Source organism: Penicillium vulpinum, assembly GCF_028829585.1.
Source record: "Penicillium vulpinum strain IBT 29486 chromosome Unknown utg000004l_segment0_segment0, whole genome shotgun sequence".
Classification (NCBI taxonomy): domain Eukaryota; kingdom Fungi; phylum Ascomycota; class Eurotiomycetes; order Eurotiales; family Aspergillaceae; genus Penicillium; species Penicillium vulpinum.
Genome location: NW_026643244.1, coordinates 7,535,490 through 7,562,217, shown reverse-complemented (window position 1 = coordinate 7,562,217; position 26,728 = coordinate 7,535,490). Strand labels below are relative to the sequence as shown.

Below are 26,728 nucleotides of genomic sequence, written 5' to 3'. Positions count from 1 at the left end.
CCGAATTCAGGGCAAAAGCGGGTACTTTGAAGTCGATCGACAAATCCGAGAAATTCGATGGTTAACAGCTGGTAAATGAGAATGCAATCTGAGGCTTTGCTCACCGCCACCAAAACAAAAGACCAAGTGATACGGCATGATATATTAACTCGGGTGCGGCCAAATAAAAGTTTCACATAGAAATTGGGCAGGAAGACAAAAAGAAAAAAAAAAAAATAGTGATAGACATCAAATGAAATGTAACAAAATTTGGGTGAAAAGAATGATGAAAAAGAAAGTTAAACAAAGAGATCAGCGCAATAGTATCAGAAGATCATTTTCCAGGCTTCTGTGCGCGAGTTTTCCTTGTGTAGGGTAGAACTCGGAACAGATAATACAGTCCAATGGCGCCAATGATGTTAGAGATGATATACGCCCAGAAAATTCCAAAGTTTCTCCATCGGTTATCCCAGGAGATCTCCCGAGCAGCAAGATACTGATCTGCCACCCGAAGCGGGCAATACTGGCATCGATCGGCCGAAAGTGGGTTGTACAGCGTGCCTGGCGCTGTTTTTAGATATTCCACCAGATATTCACCGCAATTTTGTCCACGTGGGGGGTCAAAGACTCTCAGCTCTCGATCAGAGCAGTGGATTGGACGACCATGCAATGCAGTAGCACTAATGCCGCCCACGTAATAGGTGAGAGGGGAAACCCGATTCATAAATGTCCAAAACCGTGGTAGTGCACTAGGTGGCTGCATGATGCCATTGAACAGGAGGCATAGGAGGAATGCGAATGTAGACAGCATGCTGCCCAAAGCCACATTCGGGACTGCAGCAATCACAAGTTGGGCAAAGGTTGATGCGAATAGGAAGAATTGTACAGTGAAGAGAAGAATAAGCACCTGCCGCTGAGGGCTTTGGGCGCTACCGTAAACCGAAAAGTAAAATGAGGCCCAGGTACATAGCCCCAGCAAGGCTTGCCATGGCAGCTCAACGAGTATCTGACACAGAATGAATACTTTCCATGAGTAGGTTTTAGCTGGTCTCTCTCGCAATTCATATAATGTTCGTCGAGAAAGAAATTTGGGCATAATTCTATTTTTAGTCAGTATGTTGAGTTTATCACCGGAGCTGGGGGCGAAGACATACTGGTTGACGAGTGTGGAGAATATTGTGCACAAGAGGAACAAACTAAACAAAACATTTTGAAAGCCTTGGCTTGAGTTATCAGATTTCCAGAAGGAGAAGCCGATAAAAAGGCCGCAAAAAACACCTGCTCCAAACTTGGCCAAAATGTATTCGGGTTGGCGATAATACTGTTGGAGGTCGCGTGCCATAACGCGGTAAAATTGAAGTGTGAGAGGCATTGCAAATTCATTCACTTTGTAGGGGTTGGCGGACGCAGCGTTTGGCGGTGATGATGCGAGAATGTCCAACTCTTCAAGAACTTTGTCGTGTTCAGAGCTGTTTTTCCACGAGTGAACCCAGTCAATGGGCGTACACTCCCCTTCCCCTTGGGTCCCCCCACCGATGACCTCGAGCATGTATTCAGCGGGCTAGAAAATTTGAGATCAGCGAATGATGCGGAGTCAAATTTACGGTGCAGTGTGGGATGTCAAAATCTAAGGAACTCACGTTTTCGGTTGGGCCACAGTGACGAGCTCCATGCTTTTCGAGATATCCCAGAACTGTCTGAGCCTGGTTACCAATGTCTCCAAAATAGACTGTCTTCCCGCCTTTGGCAAGAAACAGTAAACGATCGAATTGCTCGAAGAGAACAGCACTTGGTTGATGGATTGTAGCAAGAATGGGCTGGCCATGGTCCGCAAGCTTTCTCATGAACGCGCAGATAGCCCACGAACTTCGTGAATCCAAACCACTGGTTGGCTCGTCAAGGAAGATCAGAAGTTGAGGCTTGGCAGTGAGCTCGACTCCAATACTCAGCAGTTTCCTTTGTTCCATGTTTAAACCATCGCCGGGATTTCCAATAACCGCTTCCGCAAAATCCTCCATTCCCAGCAACTGAATTACCTCCTCTACAAAAGCATATTTTTGCTCGATCGATACGGATTGGGGTTGACGCAGTGCTGCGCTAAATCGAAGGGCCTCGCGGATGGTGCAAGTCTCCACATGAAGATCTTGCTGTGGGACGTAGCCAGTTTTTCGGGCAAAGCTGTCGTCAAGTTCGTGGCCGTTGACCAATATATCTCCCGTGACAATCCCGATAGTCATGCGCTGCGCTAGAACATTCATAAGTGTTGTTTTTCCAGCACCTGAGACTCCCTATATTCATATCAATGCTTATGAGTTGAAGGTTATTGAATTAGGGAAATGAAGGACTACATACCATGAGCGCCGTGAGTGATCCAGGTTTGATCCAGCCACTAACATCATCTAGGAGTCGCTTTTCGCCACCCTTGACTGGAATATCGTAGCAAAGTCCCTTCCAGCTGAGGGTATCCTTTTGTGCTGTCACTGATGAATGGGCCTCAGGGGCCAGTGATTTCAGCTCCTGCAAACGTAGCGGCTCTTCTCCGGACTCCACATCACCCCGAATCAGTTTCTCAGGCACATCCCCACTGCGGAAGATCAAGACTTCGTGGGCCGGTGTGGTTCCTGGGATCAACTCCGTAAGCCAAAAGTACAGTACATAGAAGAAGACAAGAAAGGCAACTAAGATGCCATAATTTCTCCACACATGATCGTAGGAGTAATCATAGCTATCTGCGATATATGCATCCCCAGAAACATATCGCTCGCCTGCAACGGATCCAACATAAGCGCAAGTGAAAGATGGCCCCTGCTGGAAATTCAAGTTTGGAATGTATTCCACACACTCAAAACGGCGACCATGGAACTCATTAGAGACAATGGCCTCGAAAGCGTAAAAAATTGGATTGAGCCATCGGATCCATCCAAACCATGGCCGCATATCGAATTGAGGAACAGTGAAACCAGTGTACACGGCGACACATATAATCATGATCCCAGCCAGAGACATAGCCTGTCCGATAGTCCTTGTGATGGTGGCTAAAGTGCGAAACATCGTAGACATTGTCATGACGGCTGTGAGTTGGAAGAGAACGTAGACAAAGAAATGGGAGGCCTCTCTCCTGAGATCTGCCAGAAAATATATTATAATAGCGGACGAGACACATCGCAAAACTTTGATAGGGAAATCCACAATAACTCCTGCGATAGCTTCGGTAAATGGGTGAACAAAGGCATAAGCTGCTTGTTTCTCCACGATCAATCTTTGGCTGTATAGGGTGGTGATCTCCAACAAGGATATCAAAGCGTTGGTCAAAACAGCCAGGAAAAGTATTGATGCTCTCTGGCCCAGTCCAGCGGTATTCTGTGGAATATTGTAAAAGAGAGATCCGATGATGAGAGATATTATCATCTGCGCCACTGCTGTGAAAATTAGGGCCGGGATGTCGTTGCGAGTCCGTTGCCAAGCTCTAGCGATGCACAGTCTGATTTGCATAGGCACTGAGAGAAGATATGGGCTCGATGGTCGAGCACGAGTTGCTTGCTCAAGGCGCTTGATGTCATTCAATCTGGTCTCCTCTAAGCCATCAAGTGGAATATTCTGTTTGTATTGTCGCATTGCCGTCTGCAGCTCTGCATGTTCCCGGCTTTGCTTCCAGTATGCTTCGAACTCGACCGGTGTGCGGGGGACTGCATCTTCCATGCCGAGCTGTGGCTGTCGCTCACCAGGGTTGGTGATGGCTGTGAGGAAATCCGCGCTCACTTGTTGGAGTGGTCTTTTCCATCCCATCATCTCAAAGTATGAAACAGCCGTTTCCCGAGGACCAAAATATATTTCCCGTCCTTCGTATAGAAGGATGATTTGGTCGAAGGTGTTGTAAAGAGCCTCTGAGGCTTGATACACAGCGACAGCATGACAAGAGCCTCCTAGTTTGGCTGAGGTACGAAGTGCCCGAACAAAGTCGACAGCGGTGGCTGCATCAAGCCCACGTGTGCTGTTGTCCCATGCCACAACCGAAGCCCGTGACACGACTGTTTCCGCAATGCTGTCCATGTAAACTACTGTGTCAGTTCTCACAGCCTTTGCTTCTTTTCCCCTTGCTCAGAAGCGGATTGAATGAGCTTACCTGACTCTCTTTCTTTCCCCTCCACTGACGCCTGGAACATAGTCGTTGCCGACATTCGTATTGTATGCGTGGGAAAGACCAAATGTGTCCATAACGACTTTCACAATGGATTTAACATACTGGTCTCGACTCAGATTACTTCCTCGATTGTGTGGTGCTCGTGAATGCGCTGCAAACTCAAGTGTTTGACCAACTGTTAAGTTCGGAAAGTGATGATCCGTCTCTTGATTGTACACTACCTCACCCCGGTACTTTTGCATCATCGCTTTGAATGGTATTCCCTTATACTGAATCTCACTGACGGGGTCGATATCTAACCCATCCAGATAACCACATAACGATTTCAAGAATGTTGAGCACCCACTACCCGGACGACCGAGCACCAGCAATAATTCACCACTGTGCACAATCCCATCAAATCCATGTAATATGGTTCGTCGGTCACACTCGGCTTTCTTGTTACGAACAATGCTCACGAGCCGTTTGACGGAGTACGCAACGGGGTATAGCAGGGCCGACAAAACAGTCTGTTGGATTTGTACCGAAGATCCTTTGCCATGAACAGTCAAGTTCTCGAACAAAATGTCCCGTTGGCGGGCGTCTATCGTGTTGGGAACAGTGAGGTGGGAAGTCACTTCGGCCCAGATCAAAGGGTCAACTTTGGGTGATCCGCAATGCGTTGGGTCCTCTGCGGCTTGCAGAGTGTAAAGTCGCTCATTGTCGCTAGATGGTACTTCGTCCAATAGCTTCGCAGAACTCGTGTTGCTCCGAGAGGAAAACACAGCTCTCTGTTCTTTGTGGGCCATCGCCTGGTCGCCTTCGTTTGGGGTCATTCGTGGTGTGGCTCGCAACTCGGATCGGATCACAGCTTAGAGAGAGGTTCAAAAGGATTTGCATATAGGGAGTGCAATTACTCAGCTGGTTGTATCATTTTCTGTACTCGGGAAATTACATGTTTTTGATCGTCTCATAATTTTGTTTATTTCATACACCTTGCGTCTCAATTAAACATTTACTCTGTACGGAGTAGACAGGTAACTGAACGAGGATGGCTTGTGAATTCCTCAAAGGTGGTATCCTCAAATTCCTATCTTCTATTTCAGATTATTCTGGTAGCTCGGTGTATGGCCAATTCTAAGGAGAGAGACGTATCCAATGAGAGAGCTCCAAGATACCGCAATATATATCCAGAGGTCCATCGCCCACTGTCTGGGCTAATCACTTCCTAAAGTTCTCATGGCAATATTTCAAATCAACATGACTAGGTAAGTTTTGGGGCGACTATCTGGGCTGTAATTAGAAAATGAGACAAAAACAGTACTCCTTTTTAGCCTATGGAGCATTGATCCCGAGCCGCGCAAAATAAATAGCACGATAAAGCAAGGATTATGATTCATCATCCCTTACGGAATGTTCCCTCACACGGGTGAGAACCACGATCCAACCTTGAAAATAAATAAGCGTTAATAAATGCAATATGTCAATGGTGTAACATTCCGGCGTGTCTATCGTGGAATTATTTGCGGCTGTCTAGAATAGGACGTTGAAGTCGAGGAAAAAGAAAAGAAAAAAAAAAGGTAAGCGCGGGAAACAAGCCTACATGGTACGGACTACTCCGTACTCCATCTCCGTACAGCCAGGAGGATAGTAGGAGAATTAAAAATGAAAACAGACTTGATACCACAGAAAAAGCAATTAGAAACAATAGAACTAGAAAAACGACAAAACATACGGAGTACGAAATATTCATTTTTGGGTGATATAACGAGTCTTATGCCTCGATGGGTTTATCGGGGGTTCCGTAGGATTCATCAGCCAGCCACCCCGGAGGAGTTGAGGCCTGGGTATCTCTTCAAATGACAAATAGGATTGTCTTCTCTCCATAGGGCGCCGATCCGTTGAAGATCCCACGCTTGGGTGGATAATGCGTGCAGAATCGCAGAGTACTGAGCTTCAAAGTCAAACAGCAAGGGAGAGAAGAGTGTTGCCCCCGGTTATCTATCAACTGCGTTTGCATGCATTTGGCCAGAGCGTGTCACTGTTTCTTTTTTTAAACCCTCGGATTTCATTATAATCTCGATGTGCCTCGAAGATAAGGTCCTCTCTTCACACTGAAACCTGTTCAACATCAGGATTCACCGTGGGGTTATCTGCTTCTGTTTTGTATTTCTTATTTTTCCCCAAGTATACTCCTCGTGTCTGCTTGATATCAAGTTCCAACATTATGATTGAACCATCCAACATCAGCACGGATCGGCCCGTTTGCCTTGTCTTCGGCCCCCAGGCTTCCGAGGTTGAGGAAACTTTATTTTACATAAGCCACAATATCGAAGAAAATCCATCGTTGGGATTCCTCAAGGATGTCTTGCAAGAACTACCGACTTTATGGTCCACTATTACAGAGGCTTGGTCCTCTTTGTCCTCGATCCCGGCTGTGACACAACTTACTGTGCTAGCTGAATGTGTTCGGGGAGTGATAGTGGCTCCAGAAAATGCAACGAACGTGCTCCTGACGCCCCTCACTGTCATTCGGCAGATAATTGATGCATGGAAATTCAAGGAAAATTCCCAAAGCGGGTGCAGACTCGTGGATACCCAGGGATTCTGTGTCGGCTTCTTAGCGGCGGCCGTAGTTGCATGCTCAAATGATTCCAGGGAATTTGAGGAAATCGCATCTACCATGATCCGACTGGCTGTTTGCATTGGAGCAGCAGTCGATCTAAATGGCCTTTTGCATGGTCAGGCCCGGTCCGTTGCTGTAAGATGGAAGTCCGCGAATGAAAATGAACAACTCGATCAAGTGTTGGCTAGCTCTTCAACGGTGTGTAATATATTACCCCATCTATATTCCTATATTACCCTGCTTCACACTACCACACCCCCATGCTACTTTAGCTGGTCGCAGACCTGAAAGAGTACTGACAGAGCGATACATAGGGCTACATTTCCTGCTTTACGGATACAACCTCAGCCACAGTTACAGTCGCGGAGGATGAATTGGATGATTTGATCAAGGAGCTGGGAGGTCATGGATTGTCGGTGAAAACCATCGATCTGAGAGGAAGATTTCATCATTCGAGCCACATCACAGCTGTTGAACACCTCACAGATCTCTGTGAGACAGACGAAAGGTTCCGATTGGCAAGCAGTGGTCCCTGCGTTCTTCCACTAAGGTCCAACATTGACGGCCGTGTGATTGCAAAAAGATGTGCCATTCACAAAACTGCCTTGGAATCAATCCTGACGAACCCTTCCCAATGGGCTATGACTGTTTCAGCCACAGTTGAGCAAACAGCAGAGGGAACCGACCACGATTTGCGTCTTGTCGCCATTGGAACTGGCCAGTTTGTTCCACGTCCGGTCAGAGCCCGTGTTCTAGATAACATTAACAACAAATCATCGGACATCACAGAACATGGAATGCTGCCAAATGGAATCCACAAATTATCCTCCAACACTGGATCTGGGCGCGAGACCCATCTCACTAAGATCGCTCCAGGCGGGATAGCAACACCAATTGCAATCACTGGCATGGGATGCCGATATTCCCAAGCAGATTCTCCAGAGCAACTGTGGGAGATACTCGAATTGGGACTTTGCGGCGTCAGCGCACTTCCCAATGAGCGATTCAAGATGGACAGTCTTCTACGCAAGCCTAAAGGGCCTTTTTGGGGGAATTACTTGGCAAATCCTGATGTTTTTGATCATCGGTTCTTTGGTATCTCAGCCCGAGAAGCAGAGGCTATGGACCCCCAGCAACGACTCCTTCTTCAGGTTGGGTATGAGGCCATGGAGTCAGCTGGATATTGTGGTATTCGCACGTCCGATTTGCCGAACAATATTGGTTGTTATGTTGGTGTTGGCTCAGATGACTATACTGACAATGTTGGATCGACCAACGCCAACGCCTTTTCAGCCACAGGAACACTTCAGGCATTTTGCACTGGCCGTCTAAGTCACTATTTTGGCTGGACTGGGCCATCAGTCGTGGTTGACACCGCATGCTCTTCAGCTGCAGTGGCTATTCATCTTGCATGCAAGGTAAGGACTATACTTCACTCACTAAACTGCAAACTTCTGAGGCAGCGGGAGGAATAATTGACTGACTCGGTACTCCAAATTGGAACGTTCTACAGGCTTTACAAACTAACGAATGCTCCATTGCTGTGGCAGGTGGTGTAAATGTCATGACCAGCCCCAGGGTGACACAAAATCTAGCGGCAGCATCCTTTTTGTCACCTACCGGTGCTTCGAAGGCATTTGATGCGGCGGCCAATGGTTATTGTCGTGGAGAGGGCGCAGGACTGGTAGTTCTACGACCCCTAGCAGACGCAATTCGTAACGGAGATCCCATTCTTGCTGTCATTGGCGGGTCGGCGGTCAATCAGGGATCGAACCGTTCTCCGATCACTGTCCCAGACTCGGACTCCCAGAGGTCTCTATATGAGAAGGCCCTCATGGCATCTGGGACTCCTCCAGAACATGTTACTTATGTTGAGGCACATGGCACAGGTTTGTGAAGTCCCCACGAATGACTTGAAATAACTGCCACTAATAAAAAATGAAAATAAGGCACCCAAGTGGGTGATCCAATTGAGTTTGACAGCATCCGCAAAGCATTTGGAGGACCTTTCCGCAGTGAAAAGATTCATGTCGGATCTATCAAAGATAACATTGGCCACACCGAAACAGCATCAGGGGTAGCTGGTCTACTCAAGACTGTTTTGATGATGCAAAAACACCAGATACCCAAGCAGGCCAATTTCGTTCAATTGAACCCCAAGATTCCTGCACTGGACGATGCAGCAATTGCGATTCCAACCAAGTCTATCCACTGGCCCTCTGCTGCTACTTTGAATGCTGTGGCGATGGTCACCAATTATGGCGCTGCAGGAAGCAATGCAGCTCTTGTTGTGAAGCAATACAAAGCGAGATCTGAAAGCTCGAACACATTACTTCCTCCCAGCGAAGTGCCCGTTTTCTTGGCAGCAACATCTGCTGAATCACTCAGGTCATACTGCAAAGTCCTACTTTCAAGTGTCCGGAATGCACAGCTGAGCAGTTGTCAAGACATGGCTTATAACTTAGCAATCAAGCAGAGCAGAGTAATGGATTACATTTCGACATTTACCATTCCTGCAGATCAACCCAATGAGCTTCTTGCAAAGCTAGAGTCAATATCATGTGAGACCACCACACTCAAGAAACAACTGGCTCCTCGTCTGCCCGTCATCCTGTGCTTCGGCGGACAGAATGGGAACGAAGCAACGCTTTCCGAAGACCTTTTTAATCGCTGTGAATTGCTTCAATATTATCTGGTGAGCATCATAAATATTTCGTCTTTCCCATATTTCATATTTCTGCCTTCGTTGCTTGCTAACAATTCACCTGCTCTGGTTTAGATGGAATGTGAGAAGGTTTGTCAAACTCGTGGCCTTCCGAGCCTGTTTCCAAGTATTTTCCAACCTGGTCCTATTGAAGATACCGTTAGCCTTCACTGCATTTTGTTCTCAATCCAATATGCATCAGCAAAGTCATGGCTAGATTCTGGACTGGAAGTGGACCGAATGATAGGCCACAGCTTTGGCCAACTTACGGGACTTTGCGTGGGTGGCGGATTAAGTCTGTCAGATGCTCTCTATCTTGTCTCTGAGCGAGCCAAGATGATTCAAACCATGTGGGGATCTGAACGTGGAGCTATGCTCTCAGTGGAAGGAACAGAGGCCGAGGTGCAGAGTTTGTTAGATCATGCGACACAGCGTATGGATGATGCAGCAGTGGATGTCGCTTGCATTAATGGCCCACGCAATATTATATTGGCGGGAGATGAGCGATCCCTACAAATGATTGAGCAACTGTCGTCGGAAACTCCTTCCCCCTTGCTTCGCACAAAGAGATTGAAGAACACACATGCCTTCCATTCCCGCCTGGTGGATAGTATCATTCCTTCTCTGACTGAGGTAGCCCAACAGCTTGAATACAAGCCACTGTCCATTCCTCTTGAGGCATGTTCTCAGGATGGAGACTGGTCTTCTGTCACGCCAGCCAAGATTGTGGATCACAGCCGCGGACGTGTTGACTTCCAGACAGCCGTCAAGCGAGTGGCCCAGAGGGTACAAGGACCTGCTGTCTGGCTGGAGGCGGGGTCCGCATCTCCCATCATCCCGTTGATACGACGAGTTATCGACGCAGTGACAGTATCCTCAAAGGAGCATGTCTACCAGGCACTGGACCTTGGAGGCCCGCAGGCCCAGAAAAGTCTTTCACAGGCTACTTGCAATCTGTGGTCTAGGGGTGTGAAAGTACAGTTCTGGCAGTTCCACGATTCCCAGGCCAGAAATTACAACTGGATCAACCTCCCACCTTACCAATTCGCCCAAACACGTCACTGGATTGAATATGACCCAACTGCCTTTGCACCGTTGGCAAAAGATAAGCCAGCCTTGCCTGCTTCAGGTGGCCCCAGAGAGTTTGTACAGCTACTCACAAAACAGCCGACCGAGTGCATTTTTTCCATTAATACGAAGGACCCTCTTTACCAAGAGTGTACAAAAGGCCATGCAGTACTTGATCAAAACCTTTGCCCTGCGTCTCTTTATTTCGAGATGATTATTCGAGCGGTAGGACTGATTCGCCCAGGAAACGATGCATCACCAGCCATGCCTCACCTTCAGAATCTTGCCATTTCGGCTCCGCTCGTTCTCAACCCAAGTGGAAATGTTCTGTTGAGTCTAACTCGTACCCGAGTGGGAGACTCTCCATGGTCGTTCTCCCTTTTCACTCGCGAGCCCAGCAAGACTGCAGTTACCACGCATGCAACCGGCGAGATCAGCCTACATCCCTTCGGCCAAAACACACCTCTTTTCGTTCGCCTTCACACCATGAACCGGTTGATTGATTTATCTCGATTAGACTCTATCGCCGATTCCCAAGAGTCGAGCGGCCTCAAGGGGTTCGCCGTATATCAAGCTTTCCGCAGAGTTGTAAATTATGCTGATTGCTATCGCGGCGTTGAACGAGTTTTCGCGACTGAGCATGAGGCCGCTGGAATCGTGAACCTCCTCTCGTCGCGAACAAAGGATAGCGCATGTGATCCAATGCTTGTTGACAATTTCATCCAAGTTGCCGGAATTCATGTCAACTGTCTTTCGGAGACGAAGGAAGATGAGGTTTTCGTCTGCACCGGCGTTGGTGAAATCTTGATTGGAGAGGCTTTTATGACGAGGGATCCCGATTCTTCGTGTTCATGGGGTGTATACTCCAACCTAGACCGATCTATTAAGAGCAAAGTCACCTGCGACACGTTTGTCCTAGATCGGGAGACCGGCAAGCTCGCTGTCACTATTCTTGCTGCGGAATTCACCAGTGTCTCCATCGCTGGTCTTGCTCGAGTTCTCAAAAAGTTGAACAATCAACCCGACGTCAAAAAGGCTCCTCTTGATGATGATTTCAAAGTGCATACCAACCCTACCCTCCAGGATGCACCATCTGTTGTTCCGTCTTCTCGCCAATCCGCCCCGGAAACTGGCCATTTTGTGGTCGTCCAAGAGATGCTCTGTGATCTACTAGGAATTGCCTCCGAGGAGTTGTTGCCATCTTCGCATCTCGAAGAAATTGGGGTTGATTCGTTGATGCGGACTGAGGTTTTGGTGGAGATAAAGAAGAGATTCAACGTCAGCATTGCTACCTCCTCGTTGGTTGAAATTCCCGACATCCAAACGCTGGTGCGGTCAATTTTCCCGGATGCCCAAACTCCTCTCACAAATGGCGTTCATCCACCATTACAAATCGAAACCTCAAATTCAGATGACTCAGAGAACAATACTTACGCTATGTCAACACCGATTTCCGATGAGGAAGTACATGGCCTCATTGACATTGCACCTGGCCTCTTCGCCGATATACAGAGAAGTATGGCGCACAGTCAATCGACTCAGTGGAACGGCTTTTGTGAATCCGTATATCCCAAACAGATGGCCCTTGTCACAGCTTATGTGGTAGAGGCTTTCAGGTCCCTCGGTGTCTCCCTGGACAGCTTTGAGGCTGAGGATGTTATCCCACAAGTCCATGTGCTTGCACAGCATGACCAGGTTCGAAACCAGCTTTACTCCATCTTGCAATTTTCCAATCTCATCCGGACCACTGACCGTGGCTTTGTGCGCACTACAATTCCTGTACCCACGATTGGATCTGATGTACTGCACGAGGAAATTATTCGCCTCTATCCCCAGCACACGTCTGAGCACAACCTTCTTAGGACTACTGGCTCGCGACTTAGCGACTGCTTGACCGGAGCAGCCGACCCACTCTCTCTCCTCTTCCAAGATGCAGAGGCCCGTCGACTGATGGAAGATGTGTACACAAATGCTCCAATGTTCAAGGCTGCAACTAACCACCTCGCCCAATATCTTGTCAATCTGCTTGGTCGCCTGGATACCACACGAGAAATTAAGATTCTTGAGATTGGCGGTGGCACTGGGGGCACAACCAAAGCTTTGTTGAGTCAGCTCACTGCTGTCCCCGGTCTCCGCTTCCAATACACATTCACAGACCTTTCCTCAGGGCTCCTGACTCTGGCGCGCAAGAAATTCAAGCATTATAGCTTCATGAAATACCAAGTCCTCAATGTTGAACAGACTCCTACCCCAGATATGCTCGGTCAATATGATATTGTCCTATCTAGCAACTGTGTGCACGCAACCCGCAATCTTGTTCAGTCTTGTTCAAATATCAACAGGCTTCTACGGCCAGACGGACTTCTTTGCCTAATTGAGCTCACACGCAACCTGTTCTGGTTCGATCTTGTCTTCGGTTTGCTGGAAGGCTGGTGGCTCTTCGAGGATGGTCGGCAACACGCCCTTGCGACCGAACACGTGTGGAAACAAACCCTTTCCCAGTCGGGTTTCCAATGGATTGACTGGACAGACAATGACTCCGAGGAATCCAATGTGCTTCGGGTAATCACTGCGTCGCCGGCCTCGGCCATTATTTTACCCCCGTCCCCCAGAAGCCCCTTGCCTCTTATGAACGAGGAAACGGTTATTTATGGCAAGAATGGTGATGTGGAGCTTTCCGCAGATATCTACTACCCCCGGGATCTTCAGCCTATTGGAAAACCCCGTCCAATTGGTACGTAGATGTTTCCCGGTCCTCTTTCCTCGGATCATGACAAACCTCTTTCTTACGCTCGACAAACAGCTCTTCTTATCCATGGTGGAGGTCACATTATGCTATCGCGCCGGGACATTCGCATGAAGCAAGTGAAGATGCTGCTCAATGCAGGATTCTTACCAGTCAGTGTTGATTACCGGCTCTGCCCGGAGGTTTCCTTGACCGAAGGCCCAATGCATGACGTATGCGATGCCCTCCGCTGGGCTCGAGATACCCTCCCCAGTTTGAATCTTTCTCGTCCTGATATCCAACCAGACGGAACTCAGGCAGTGGTGGTTGGCTGGTCTACTGGTGCTCATCTAGCCATGACACTGGCTTGGACTGCTGAGGAGATGGGTATCGCTCCGCCTGACGCTATCCTTGCATTCTATGGCCCTACTGACTACGAAGACACTTTCTGGTCTCAGCCTAATTTCCCATATGGAAAGGACGCTGCCTCACCAGAAATGAGCTACAACCTTTGGGAAGGGATTTATGAGACGCCAATTACTGCCTACAATCCTCCGGCCAACCAACAGGCCCTTGGTGGCTGGATGTCACCAGCGGATCCTCGCAGCCGAATTGCATTGCATATGAACTGGAAGGGACAAAGCCTGCCTATGTTATTGCATGGAGGCCGCTTCTGGTCGGATCACAAAGGTGGTGACTGTGGAGAGGAGTTGCCAGTTCCGACACTTGAAGAAATTCAAGCTGTCAGCCCTTTGGCGCAGATTCACAAAGGAACCTACAAGACGCCCACTTTCATAATTCATGGAACCCTTGATGATCTCATTCCGGTGGAACAGGCAAAAAGAACATCCCATGAGCTGGCTACAAAGGGCATTGAGGTCGAACTCCGTATTGTGGAAAATGCTATACACCTGTTTGACATTTATCCTGGTTTTGAGAAAGACCAAGCAGCTGCTCAAGCTGTTCAGGAAGGTTACGAGTTTCTGCGGGATCATGTTCGTTATTAGGCGATCTGGATTTTCTGACTAGCTATAATTACCACATTAATATATGAATAACCTTTTCGGATCCTAATAACTTTGTGTATTTCGTATTAGTAAAGCTCCAGCGCTTAATTATTCCCCCAGAATGACAGACATGGAAGTATCCTCTGAAAACAGAAGCATTGGTACGCTGGCGTAGATAATATCGCCAATCTCCTAACATTAGTTATCTGTTCGTATTAATTTTTAATCAAGATATAAATTAGTTATCATAGCAAAGTGAAGACTCTATGAAAGTATATCTCACAATATCATTATGTTCTCGCCACGTCGGTCGGCCATTGGTCTAGGTGCGCATTTATTTTCATCATATCATCTTCCTTCAATAATCTAGACCATAAACATTGTCTCGGTCTTATTTGCAAAGGCACAATATAATTCCAAAGTTACTCCCTTAGGATGCCACCCTCTAGGCTGACTTCAAGTGGTGTCCAGCCGCTCTGTCCAAAATTATCACGGAGCAGTTTCTCGGCTCTTGCTGCTGGGACAACCTCTCCTAGCGTCGGTTCTTCCTGTACAGGAGCAACTGGAAGACGCCCATTATTGGGCTGGATTCTTTTGAGAATCTCAATAACATTCTTCCAGGTTAATGGAGTTGCTGCGGCGAAGAGTCGCTCGGAGCGCACACTAGGACTGAACAGAGCTATCGTGTGTAGACGAGCAGTGTCTTCCACGTCCACAAACCAAGCTAGCAAGATTTGTTAGTCTATGCTTTATCTACCAGCCTGATTCAGAGTACTAACGTAGGGGAAGGAATTTGAACGGTGTGGTATCCCCTTTGAGGAGTCCAGAAACATATCCCATAGTCGAACCAGCGATGTTCGGATGGAGGATTTTACCCAACTTTGAAAAATGTAGCAGTTAGTCCAACTGTTGATATCATATTAAAATGACCTGTTTTATTTCTCTTCAATAAAACTCACTGTAAGCCATGGAAGAACGGAGTTGAGCTCAAAGTGTGGCTGGTTCTTCTCGACCCATTTCCATGCCTGTCTCTCTCCTTCGATCTTGCATGCTCGATATATGGGGACAGTAGTGCCATCTTTGGATGCTTGTTCAAGGCTTCCATCCCATGAATCTATGCATATTTTGTCAGCATGGGTCTAACCTCCCTTCCATCTGCATGCGATGTGATGCATATATTGGGGATTGCCTTACCAACATCCAATTTGAATCCCTTTCCAGTAGGATAGCCTGCCGCTACAATAGAAGAAGTGAGAACAACCCGCTTAATCGTGCGCTCCGTGGATGCTGCTTTGAGAAGATTCACGACCCCATTCACAGTATACGCTGTCGCACTTTCCACAGTTTCTGTAGCGTTACTAGAGGGTAAGCCTTGTGCCTAGATATATGAAAGGTCAACTTGTATTTTTTTGTCAAATCCACTAGTATAAAAGACACATACAACATGAATGACTCCCGATACACCCTTCAGACTCTGATCAAAGGCATTGGACTGCTGAAAGTCCGAAACCATAATAAGCTCGAAACGTCCTGATCCGCACTGTTTCTCAAAATACTCTGCCAGCCATGGCATTGGCGTGCGAACCGTGCCTCGAACCAGATAACCAAGATCTAATAGGACCTTGATGATGTGTGAGGCAATGTAGCCATTCGCTCCAGTGACGAGGACTTTAGAACCCGGAGGAACAACATAATTCTGAGCCTGTGTCATTCTGTTGCCCAGATTGTCGTCTTTTCCCAGGAAGCTCTGTCAGATATCAGGATCCGCTTGAAGCACGCAGTATATTCCTCAAGTCCCCTCCAAGTATACCACAAAATATCCGCACCCAATCAAAAACAGCGGTGAGATCGGTGCTGGCAATCAAATATGCATGTGCGACTTTTATTTGAGTACTCCGTATTGAGACTAGTAATTATGCCCCGGTAGGTCAAAAGATGATCTATCACCTGAAGTACATTTAGAGCTCCACCGTTCAACGTGCATAAGCATGCAGTCAACATATTTTGCGGCTGGGCTGAGCTGAGTACTGTCGTCACTTTGATCTATCGCAATTCATATTTGCTTTTTTCATTGTTGATCTCAAGTTCAATACGAAGAGATCCACTAGCCTGCATGTTGCAGAAGATGGTTTTTTTTTTTTTTGCATACAAGATAAGCAGGCACCTTACGAAGACGTAACACAACTCTCTGCGGAGTGTTGGATCTACAACTATCGTGTCCCTTGCCTCGTATGGTCACATTCTTAGTTACATGTCAGCACTCCGTACGGAGTACGAATACTCCGTATGCATGATGCTCAGGACAGGCACAGTGATCATTTGAAATGCGATTTAAGGTATTGTGGAAATAGGTTCCAAGGTGGTAGGAGGTGGTGAATTCAGACACCACACGCAGAGAAGATTATTTTCAACATCTGCTGCATTTTCCTTTACTTCCCAATAAAATCCAATAAAACTGGACTTTATTATTTTCCCTTTTGCTCTCATTACTCACTATACCAACGTCATGTCACTCCTTCAAGACAGTGTAAGCCTCGGCTAGTAACAGCTCTCAATATAAAAACTTTTTTACTAATCACCTTCCAAGGTTTTGATCATCACGGGCAGCGCGTCTGGCATAGGCCTCGCAACAGCCACCGCAGCTCTAAGCCAAGGGGCGAAAGTTCTGGGTGTTGATGTCTCATCAGCGCCCGTATCACTCAATGAACACCCAAATTACAAGTTCCTGCAAGGGGATCTTACCCATCAGGCAACTCCAAATCAAGTTGTAGAGACATGTATCAAAGAGTTCGGTGGACGTATCGATGGTCTCCTCAATATTGCTGGTATAATGGACCACAATGCCAGTGTGGATAGCCTCTCGGACGACATGTGGGAGCGATGCATTGCAGTCAATTTGACAGCCCCTGTGAAGCTCATGCGTGAGGTCATTCCTATCATGCGAGAGCAGAGGAGCGGTAGTATTGTCAATGTCGGTAGTAAGGCAGCCATGAGTGGTGCTGCATCTGGCATCGCGTACACAGCCAGTGAGTATATCACCACCATGAATGGGACCAAAGATCAGCATATTGACAGACCTATTTTCTAGGTAAACATGGGTTGATGGGTGCAACCAAAAATGTTGCTTGGCGGTACAAGCAAGAGGGAATTCGTTGCAATGCTGTTTGCCCAGGTGGTACGTAGACCAGTATATTTAGTATCACTTCTTTTTCTGGTCGCTTATGCTTTACACTAGGAGTTCCAACTGGTATAGTACAAGCATCTGATCCAAACAATTGGGACCAGGATGCGCTAGCGACAATGTCTCATATTCACCAGGCACATTCTGCTGATAGACAGAAAGGACTGGGTGTTGAGACCGAGGATATCGTCAACTGTGCTCTCTTCCTGGTCTCCATCCAGAGCAAGAGAATCAATGGAGCAATCATTCCCATCGACAATGCTTGGTCTGTGATTTAGCCCAACATCCATTGCAAACTTTGAATTCAGTAACAAATATTGGTGCTGGACTCTTTGGAATGGAATCAAGGCACTAGTCTACAAGGGACAACTTCTGGGAGTGCAGTTGGAATTTTATTTTTTGATAATATAGATGAAAACTAGTATTCTCATGCTGCTTCTTGAGCTAGATGACAAATATATATGGCACAGGAATTCTCAAGGTATAGACTGAGTGCTTGAGGGGACATGTTGTAACTTGATAAAAAGAAAAGATAAAACAACCTAGTTACGCATGAAATATTCAATCACAAATCCCAACAGCCAAAACAGAGTCGCAAGGAAAAAGGCGGACTTGGCGTATGATTCAACTCCAGACGCCTTCCCTAGCTGAGTCGCCCTAAGGAGAACCGAGAGTCCGCAGAAATGACCACCAACGGACACGATGAAAAAGGGTAAACCAAGTCCAGTCAAAACTCCTGCCATCGCGAGAAACCCGGTGGATGCATAAAGGAGAAAGTATGATAGGATTTGAATAGAGTCCCTGAACCGGACTGCCATGCTTTTCACGCCAGCCTTCACGTCCTCCTCCGTATCCTGGCACGAGTAAATCACATCGATCATGACGATCACCGATCCAATAAACAGAAACATGCATATAGTTGGCTTCATTTGGGACAGAGGGTCTAACCCGAGGCTGTGCATTGCCATCGGGATAGCCCATCCGATGTTCATCAAGGTAATCTGAGGGTAGTCGGTGAATCGCTTGCCGAAGGGATATAATAGTGCAAAAAATATGATTATGAGGCAGTCGACGGTGCAGACCCATGGAAGGAATATCAAAACACTGCCTCCACAGGCAAAGAGAGCCACAGTGAGAAGGAAAGCATTTGTTGGGGACACTGCCCCTCGCGGCATGGGTCGATTTTTGGTTCTGGATATTTGGCTATCCAAGTCCATATCAATAAGATCATCCCAAACACACCCAGCACTTCTAAGAAAAATTGACCAGATAAATAGAAGCATGGTGCGGTGCAAGAGAACAGCGATTGGTATCTTGGTTGATGAGATGGAGGCGCTAAATGCAACGCCCACAAGATAGGGTGATGTATTGAGGTAGAACCCCAGCAGTCGATGAATACGCATCAGCTCAGCATAGGGCGCTATTCCAGTGGGAAGCGAGTCGAGAATTTTGCCCTGTGGCGGAGCTTCTGCTTTTTCATTTCCTTGTGTCATCATGGCGTATAAAATATAAAATTTTGCCGATGGAGGATTCAAGAACACACCGGACCAGTGTGTAGAATGAATGATGTGGCGTAGTTATAGGAGTTATACAGTGAAAGCTTGTCGAGAATCGAATATCAAATGACGAAGAGGTCCGAGATGTTTATGAAATATGTCTTTTAGTAAACATCGCTCCCTCGATCGTACGCAAGTCACTTCGTAAGTTAAAAAACATAAAGTCTAACGACGAAAGTATCCCTTCGGTCGAGACCATTCCTCGGGCACTCATTGTCTCCACTGATAGCCAAAATGGCGAGCTGACTTCTATTCATTTTCAGCTTTTGTTGGCTGGTTCGAATGTACACGGATCTACTGCATAAGCTCAACTAACTACTCCCATATTTATGTATACCAAACGCGTATGCACATCCCCCTTCTGTGTCTTAAGTCGTGCTCAGATAGCCTGCCTTGCGCTTTTGCTTTGTCGATCAATTTATGATTTAGTTATGTGTATGTGTGTATTGGTCACGCCCCATAATTCAATACAAATAATCACCGATATATAGAAAGTCTCATTGTACCGCCACTGTCACACTGTTTTTATGTATAAAATCCCTCATGCGTAGGTTCCTTTACAAAGATGTGCAACAGTGGATCGTACTACAAGTGGTTCACCAGAAGGTTGAATGTAGATAAGACCCAAGCCAAGGGAAAAGCAAGCACAGAGCCAGAGAAGACACCCACAGTAGTTTCCACTGCCTCTGAGGATCTTTTTGGCCTTTGTGAAGCTGTATCTCGCACCCGGTCTGAAGCCGCTCCGGCCGCGGAAGATAATCAATACTGTCACCCCCAGCCAGAGTCTTGGCTGTCTGCTTCTCTACGAGGCCGTTGACGTATTGGAACACATATCGACCCACTATGGCCTTAAGCCAGTTGTCCCGGGTATGGAATCGAGCTCCAAATCTTGAGCGTTGGTATGTACTTTTCACACGTTCATATCGCAGATTCTTGTACTCTCGGAGCATTGTCTCGATGCAAGTCTCCGATGGCTTGTGCAAGGCATCTGCAGAAACTACCCGCTTTATCAGAGATGCAAGGACTGCAACATCTTCAATAGCCGTGTTTGCGCCTTGGCCAATATTTGGTGTCATCTAAAGTAGAGTAAGTGTTAGATAATTGTACTCCAGCTCATCAAGAACGACTAGCGAATCTCACCTTGTGTACGCTATCCCCAAGGAGGACTATACGATTCAAGTGCCAGGTTTCAAACAGTCCTTCCTCGAGTGCGGTCATCGACGCTACTACCTTGGTCTCCCAAAGGTCACCCACGGTGATATCCCGCCAGATTTTGACGCTCTGAAGCTTCCCACAGAGGTCTGCGGCATCACTGGGAGAATACCGAGGAGCATTGGGGTAATTGTAGACGTGGTCCAATTTTTGAATAATGAACCAAAATACACGACCATCCTTTCCATGGAAGGTTATCACGCAGAATTTATCGCCATAACGGTTTATATGCTCTCCGCTTCGAAGTCCGGGTATTGGGTGCGATATTCCGAACACACATGCGTACTCAATCGTAAGAGCTAGTGGGAAGAAATGCAATAGTTAGTTCAAGTCTCAAGAAAAAGCGTTTCAGGAAGAGGGTACTGCTTACTTTGCCTTTCTTGTGGCGTGATCATTCCAGGGTGTGATTTATCGGCCAATCGCCACAATTCAGAGCGTATGCGACTGTGGACACCGTCCGCGCCGACAATCAAATCTCCTTGGAAAACACTTCCATCATCTGTCACCACGCTGGCACTGTCGCCCAACAACCGCACTTCAGATACTCTCTTGTTGGTAATGATCTTTGACTTGTCTGGGTAGCTCTGAAATAATATCTCAAGAACCTTTTGCCGATCCAGTGAGACGATGGGATACTTGAACCTGACGGTTGACTGGTCAGAATATATATTGAATCTCTTTTTCTAGAGGTGACGCTGGGAAGAAACCTTTGGTGAACTGTCTTTGGCAGAAAACTGCTAAATGAAAAGCCATCGGGGAAGGAAAGATGCATTTGACTTAGTGGTGCAGTGAGATCTTCCAGGCTATGGTAGAGACCAAGTTGATCGAGTATCTGGGCTCCATTGGGCCAGACCCCAATAAAGGCACCCTCTTGGGGAGCAATTTCAGATCTTTTTTCGAGGATGAGGTGGTCGATATTGGCTTGGGACAAAGAATGGGCTAATGTCAACCCAGCGATAGATCCTCCAACAATGATGACTTTGAACTTTGGAGGTTCCATGCCTTCCTCCATATCTGCAGTTTGAAAGAGAAAAACACTTGTAATGCTGTATTAAATGATGTTAGTGAATAACGTCGGAGATAAATATTTTGACCTGAAGCTATCTCCAAGTTATGAATCACCGGACTTCGGGATTACCGATGGACTTGATAGATATGTACATATAGGTAATGCAATGTTTCATTCGGTTTTACCCCTTTACTCTTCAATATGCCTTTCCATAATTCGATTTTTTTTTTTTTTCTTTTCTTTTTCTATTTTTTGGGCTCATCCCTATTTTCAGTACGGAGTACTCCATACAAGATTTGCATAACTCTTGCTCCTTACAGATACTCTTTTTCACCTTTGATTTTAGTGCATACAATATAGATCTCCTCGTTCCTGAGATCTTTTAATACCCCGACTCTTGAACATCCTAAGGTATTGTGTCACACTTGCATCTACTTGAATTTGGCGTTTTATAATGGATAAATCTAATGGCACCTGAGTAGGAAAAAAAGAAAAGTCCGTTGAAGGCTACTCAACTTTTATCATTGTTAAATCACCTAGTAATAGACCGCACTCATCACACCGCAGCTTGTCATTCAGCTACCCCACTTCATACTCCTTTGCCCAACTTGGCCTTGTTCTTTTTCTCCATTTGAGCATCCATTTTAGCATTGGCCAACTCCTGACGCCGAATGACATAGTAGCAGATCGGATAGGTAAAATCAAGAAACAAGGTCAACCCAATGTAGAACTTGCACATTGGACTTTCAAACCAGGGTCCAGCACCAGTGCCAGTGAGATAATAGATAGTCAACTTAATGAATCCACCAAACGTAGCGATCGCTCTGAACAGCCTTTTGTCATATTAGCGACGAAAACAAAGGTCAGATCTAGGTTTGAACTTACCAGGTCAACAGGGAAGCCCCGCGGGTACTATTCCGGGAAAGAATCTGAGAAATTGGCCCAAGGCTCGCCAGTGTTTGACATAGCACACCCCCATAGAAAAATCCCAAGTCTGGCCCAACCTCCCGCGCGAACGAATACTGGCCAAAGGCAAAACCAATAGTCACTGCTCCATAGACGAGGTAGAGGTTTCGTTGAACGAGGGGGAAATGGTACCAGTCATTGTACGCATATTTGATGATATATGTGATGACGATGCAATGAACCACAAACCATACTCGGACTCCTCCTTGCCAGTGAGCACTCGCGGTTGGGTAGACAAAGGCGTAGACAAACTCCCACCCAATGTCATTGCAGAGAGGGAAGATCCCTGTACTGGGGATCTTGTCTTTTCGCGACGTGCGCAACATGCTGAAGTAGTTCAAAGTCCAGCAAATACCAGCTAGAATTCGTAGAAATTCCGCAACAGATGCCAAGGCATTTTTGTGTTCCAATACGGCTGAAAGCAAGCTTGATTCCTCCATTGCTGGTAGTTTGTATAAAATATTTCAAAGGATTAAGTGTATCAACAGGATCATGAAAATGAGAATGAGCGTGTCCTCAAGTATAGGGCACGGTTTTACTTTCAGAAGTCGCAACATTCAGCTAGCCGTGAAATCCCGAATATGCATATCAATGCAAGGATGCATGTACAATTGTTCTAAGATACGTACTCTACACTCCATACAAATCAAGTAGAGTGGGATATTAGAGTATCAAAAATACTACGTACTCCGTACGGAGTACATATTTCATCATAATCCTTGAAGATCATATACATATGTACTATCACATCTCAAATACATCCCATACAACAACAATGATATCGTCACACAAACCAGCCTGCATATGTACCGGGCGATCTCCCGATTTTTGTCAAACTTTCACTAGCACATTATGATATAGAATTTTGTTAGTGAGTACTACATATATATGTACTAGTAGTATGTAATATTTATGCTCGGTATACGGAGTACTCCGTATGTATTTATGTTATGTACATGTATGATTCGCCCTATATACTGAGTATATGTATATATATATATATATATATATATATGTAGTTTAATTTTGTTTTCATATTTCTTTTTGAACAGCTCCGAAGACACTCATTACAAGAAAATACAATGATCTAGACGTCGATCGAATAGGATTAAACTACGGAGTACAAAACGAATATAGAGAAAATTTGCATGAATATGTACACATGTAGCTTAGTGATTATGACACCTGGAACAAGACCCAACTAACTAACTAGTTAACTAACTCGAACCCAATTTATGTAATTGTTCTTCAACATGCGCCCATGCATCTGTTCGCAGAACACCGGTCAACCACCAATTCCCACCAGCATCCTTTCCTATTACCGAAAGAACGTTACGGAATGAATTTACCGAGTGCTGAACTCCATTCACATAGGATGGTTTTCCTATCTTCCGAGGGGTTTGCGACCTTGACTGATTCGAGCTTTGTAATACGGCCGATGAGAAGTCCATGTCAAAGAGACGGGCTTTATGCCAGTTGGAGCAAGACAACAGCGTCATCCGAGGATCACCCACCAAGGCTAGATAGCCGGTCTTTTCCATCGTCTGCATTTGCAGTGCTGTCATGGCTTCTACCTGTTCTGGGGTTCGCTGTTCCGCTAATGATTGTCGAATCCGCAGAGCAATCTGACCTAACGGTTCGTTGGCAATTTGACCGCCCTGTAGAAAGGTCGGTGACATGCACAGTGCATTCCCCATATATGTAGTATTGTTTGACATGAAGGATTCATGCAAAGAGGTTCGCAGGTTTAGCGCATTGTTTACCAGAATAGTTTGGTCTGATCTAAGCCCCAGCGCGCCATACAGACTGCGCACCCACCAGCCTAACAACACATCACTTTCACTCACGAAAGGCGCTGGCTCTTTTTGATTCTGCGAGGAAGCAGAGAGCTCACTAGACGCTTGCTGGCGGAGATTCCGCAAACATGCGGCGGGAATACAAATTGTACGCCGCTGCTCCTCGCGGTACCACAGTCTGTCAAGAATATTCAACCCGATAAACCACAAAAACTCTTTCCGACCAAACACACGGTTGAAGTGCATGTACTTTTCCGCCGGGGTGCGTTGACCGAGTTGCGTGAGCGGGTCTGATCTGAAACCTTGTATCTTGGGGATCGCCTCTCGGTTCCCTTGAAGTAGAGTAGTCCACGCGTTCAAGATTATTGTCATTCCCATAACATCAGCCAGTGTGTGTAGCCATGTCACGGTAATTATTGTGGCGTCGCTGAAAGTGATGATGTGTATAGACAATTGAGGCAGGTCCGAATAGATCCAATCATTGATGGATTTTGGAGCATCTACGCTGCGTAGTAGAGGACTTAATTCATCGGGGGATGGAAAGATGGCGGGCATTTCGGTTGCATGCGGTATTCTGGTGCCAAGTGGGTGGTCGGTAATGCTTGTCCTATGCTGAGCATTGGTCATGGTGAATGCCGGCCTCGAGGCATCGAAGCGTGCTGGAATATGATATTCAAATTTCCCATTCTTCTGTCAGATCATTCTGGGTCAGCATCAACCATGTAAATTGGAAATCAATCTCAAACTACCCACGTTCATGCGCAATCGAGCCCCCAACTGTCTCCAATCTTCCATCTCGAGTAGTTGCTCGAGCGCGCCGCGAAGTTTTGAGATATCCAACACATCATCAAATTTAAGCGAGACATCTAGCACCGTGCCGGTCATACATAAAGCAGTATTCCAGAAATGGAGAGGTATGACCTCGTCACTCGACACGGTGGTAGGTTGTGGTTGTGTGCTAGAAAAGAACCCCATGATTGAATCGATGTTAGTTAGGAGAGATTGTTTCAGTAGAGAGAACTGGAAGTCCAAGCGGTTGCTTGAGCCAATGTTGCCTACTTAACTACATACATAACATGTAGTACTGCACTTGTACATAGGGCTTTGTTTTTTTTTTAGATCTGTATCATACATAAGTATGTACTTTTATAGTATGTAATACCTTCATGTAAATCTAGCGTCTTTTTCAATTATACAAGGTACGAATACATGTATTAGAGCTAGGCTGATCAAATAGTACCTTAAAAGGTGTACTACATACTATGTAGTATAGAGTACGGAGTACTATGTGTGTAGTTATATAATGACAATTACTAACTTATATGATGTATTGATGCTTATCTCAAGCTAGTTCTGGCCACTTAAATCATAGTCTACATAGTAGCGTTCAGATCGCCATCCCTAGATACATAATGCAGCAATCCAGCCAGCCACCAGGTGGGGTTCCATTATGAGGAGATTCAAACTTTCGTTGTCAATTGAAAATTACATACAACATATAAAATACATACATACACTTGCAAATACGCTACTTTGCGTATATTTCACTGTAATATACTACAGATGCACGCGATGAAAGCCATCGCCTGTCGCATGAGTCTAGAAGGGTTTGTACGTGTGGAATGATTGAGCAAGCAGTGGAAAGACAGAAAATACTCAAATTCTCCGAACAAATATCTCCGAGTCACTCGGTCTCTACTCCCGACGAATCGAGGAACCCAGCATATAAATGCCTTCTAGAGGATGCTTCTTCGCCAAAGCATCGTCCTGTTCCCAGTTGTCAACCTTCAACTTCAGACCCGTCTCCTCCTGCACACACTCCCACAGCCGATTCCAACTAGCCAGATCATGGTAATAGTATGGCAGGCGGGCGTTGGTGGCATTCCCTATCGCTTGATCCCGACACGCCACAACTCGACACACGACGAGCGATCCGGCCTTCGGGGCAAGCAAATCAAACAGCCTCTTAGCCACCTTAATCTGTGTCTCGAAGTCAAACACATGGAGGAAAAGCGAGATGTAAACTATGTTTAGCTCGCCCGTTAGCTGAGTAACGAGAGCGGAATTATCGTCAAGGACGTCCGCATCAATAAAATGGGCTTTGATGGTTGAGCGATCCATGAACAAGTCAAGACCAAGCTCAAGGAACTCTGGGCGGAGATCCGATCCATACAAGTTTTGCGATGGGGCGCCATCGTAGATCTGAAATTTCCGCATTTCTTCTGATTAGCTGGCTCTACTCAAGACGGAGAAGATGCAGTCATCGGATGTCACTCATTTGCTCGACAGAACTCACCAATTGTCGTAGTTCCTGTCCGAATGCACATCCCAGGTCAAGTAGCCTGTCTCCCTTCTTAACACGCTCAAGCATCTCGGGATAGCATGGTGACGATGCGATGCTCAGCTCGAGGAATGAGGCTTGTCCAATACAGGCATAAGGGAACTAACACATAAGCAACGTTTATTGTCAGCCAACTATCCTTAGATGTCAAGAAATATACACTTAAAGTATAACTCACAACTGCAAAAGCACGATCTTTCTACTGAGTGTTAGCAAACGTTGGCGTTCACGTTTGGGGTTCAGCCACGGACCAAATCTTTCACATGTTGCAAGATGTTTTCTGCTGGAATCTTGCTGTACTGCTCGAGAATTGTTCTCGCTGGCTCATTGACCTTCGTCAACTCTGTACTGTAGAGGCTCTTTGGGTCAAAGCCATCTTTGACAGCGCTCTCTAGTTGAGAATCTGGATGCATGATTGATGTTGATCTGAGGAATACC

The 26,728-nt window shown here is 46.4% G+C and overlaps 9 protein-coding genes across 9 annotated transcripts; 2 read left to right on the top strand and 7 right to left on the bottom strand.

The window, feature by feature from the left end:
• Positions 1-313: 313 nt before the first annotated feature.
• On the bottom strand, positions 314-4,935 carry N7479_011385 (uncharacterized protein; the record flags this gene model as incomplete). The annotated part of the gene is made up of 5 exons (XM_057259076.1): positions 314-1,079; positions 1,134-1,540; positions 1,620-2,267; positions 2,332-4,021; positions 4,103-4,935. The coding sequence occupies 5 exons, from the start codon at positions 4,933-4,935 to the stop codon at positions 314-316; spliced, it is 4,344 nt and encodes a 1,447-aa protein (XP_057106534.1).
• Positions 4,936-6,326: 1,391 nt separating this feature from the next.
• Positions 6,327-14,229, top strand: N7479_011384 (CAZyme family CE10; the record flags this gene model as incomplete). The annotated part of the gene is made up of 6 exons (XM_057259075.1): positions 6,327-6,923; positions 7,040-8,143; positions 8,239-8,614; positions 8,675-9,420; positions 9,505-13,231; positions 13,301-14,229. 6 exons carry the CDS (start codon positions 6,327-6,329, stop codon positions 14,227-14,229), a joined length of 7,479 nt encoding a protein of 2,492 aa, XP_057106533.1.
• A 422-nt stretch (positions 14,230-14,651) lies between these two features.
• Positions 14,652-15,940, bottom strand: N7479_011383 (aldehyde reductase II; the record flags this gene model as incomplete). Its single annotated transcript, XM_057259074.1, has 5 exons — positions 14,652-14,953; positions 15,009-15,108; positions 15,189-15,343; positions 15,424-15,607; positions 15,671-15,940. 5 exons carry the CDS (start codon positions 15,938-15,940, stop codon positions 14,652-14,654), a joined length of 1,011 nt encoding a protein of 336 aa, XP_057106532.1.
• Positions 15,941-16,735: 795 nt separating this feature from the next.
• N7479_011382 (SDR family NAD(P)-dependent oxidoreductase) lies at positions 16,736-17,688 on the top strand (the record flags this gene model as incomplete). The annotated part of the gene is made up of 4 exons (XM_057259073.1): positions 16,736-16,756; positions 16,817-17,255; positions 17,318-17,404; positions 17,465-17,688. The coding sequence occupies 4 exons, from the start codon at positions 16,736-16,738 to the stop codon at positions 17,686-17,688; spliced, it is 771 nt and encodes a 256-aa protein (XP_057106531.1).
• Positions 17,689-17,952: 264 nt separating this feature from the next.
• Positions 17,953-18,903, bottom strand: N7479_011381 (4-hydroxybenzoate octaprenyltransferase; the record flags this gene model as incomplete). Its single annotated transcript, XM_057259072.1, has 1 exon — positions 17,953-18,903. One exon carries the CDS (start codon positions 18,901-18,903, stop codon positions 17,953-17,955), a length of 951 nt encoding a protein of 316 aa, XP_057106530.1.
• A 659-nt stretch (positions 18,904-19,562) lies between these two features.
• N7479_011380 (FAD-dependent monooxygenase spyC) lies at positions 19,563-21,190 on the bottom strand (the record flags this gene model as incomplete). The annotated part of the gene is made up of 4 exons (XM_057259071.1): positions 19,563-20,042; positions 20,107-20,477; positions 20,549-20,820; positions 20,886-21,190. The coding sequence occupies 4 exons, from the start codon at positions 21,188-21,190 to the stop codon at positions 19,563-19,565; spliced, it is 1,428 nt and encodes a 475-aa protein (XP_057106529.1).
• Positions 21,191-21,776: 586 nt separating this feature from the next.
• pyr4 (meroterpenoid cyclase pyr4) lies at positions 21,777-22,593 on the bottom strand (the record flags this gene model as incomplete). Its single annotated transcript, XM_057259070.1, has 2 exons — positions 21,777-22,020; positions 22,073-22,593. 2 exons carry the CDS (start codon positions 22,591-22,593, stop codon positions 21,777-21,779), a joined length of 765 nt encoding a protein of 254 aa, XP_057106528.1.
• Positions 22,594-23,370: 777 nt separating this feature from the next.
• On the bottom strand, positions 23,371-24,924 carry N7479_011378 (uncharacterized protein; the record flags this gene model as incomplete). The annotated part of the gene is made up of 2 exons (XM_057259069.1): positions 23,371-24,639; positions 24,703-24,924. 2 exons carry the CDS (start codon positions 24,922-24,924, stop codon positions 23,371-23,373), a joined length of 1,491 nt encoding a protein of 496 aa, XP_057106527.1.
• Positions 24,925-25,644: 720 nt separating this feature from the next.
• N7479_011377 (uncharacterized protein) lies at positions 25,645-26,703 on the bottom strand (the record flags this gene model as incomplete). The annotated part of the gene is made up of 4 exons (XM_057259068.1): positions 25,645-26,151; positions 26,246-26,392; positions 26,469-26,489; positions 26,542-26,703. 4 exons carry the CDS (start codon positions 26,701-26,703, stop codon positions 25,645-25,647), a joined length of 837 nt encoding a protein of 278 aa, XP_057106526.1.
• Between the last annotated feature and the right edge of the window lie 25 nt (positions 26,704-26,728).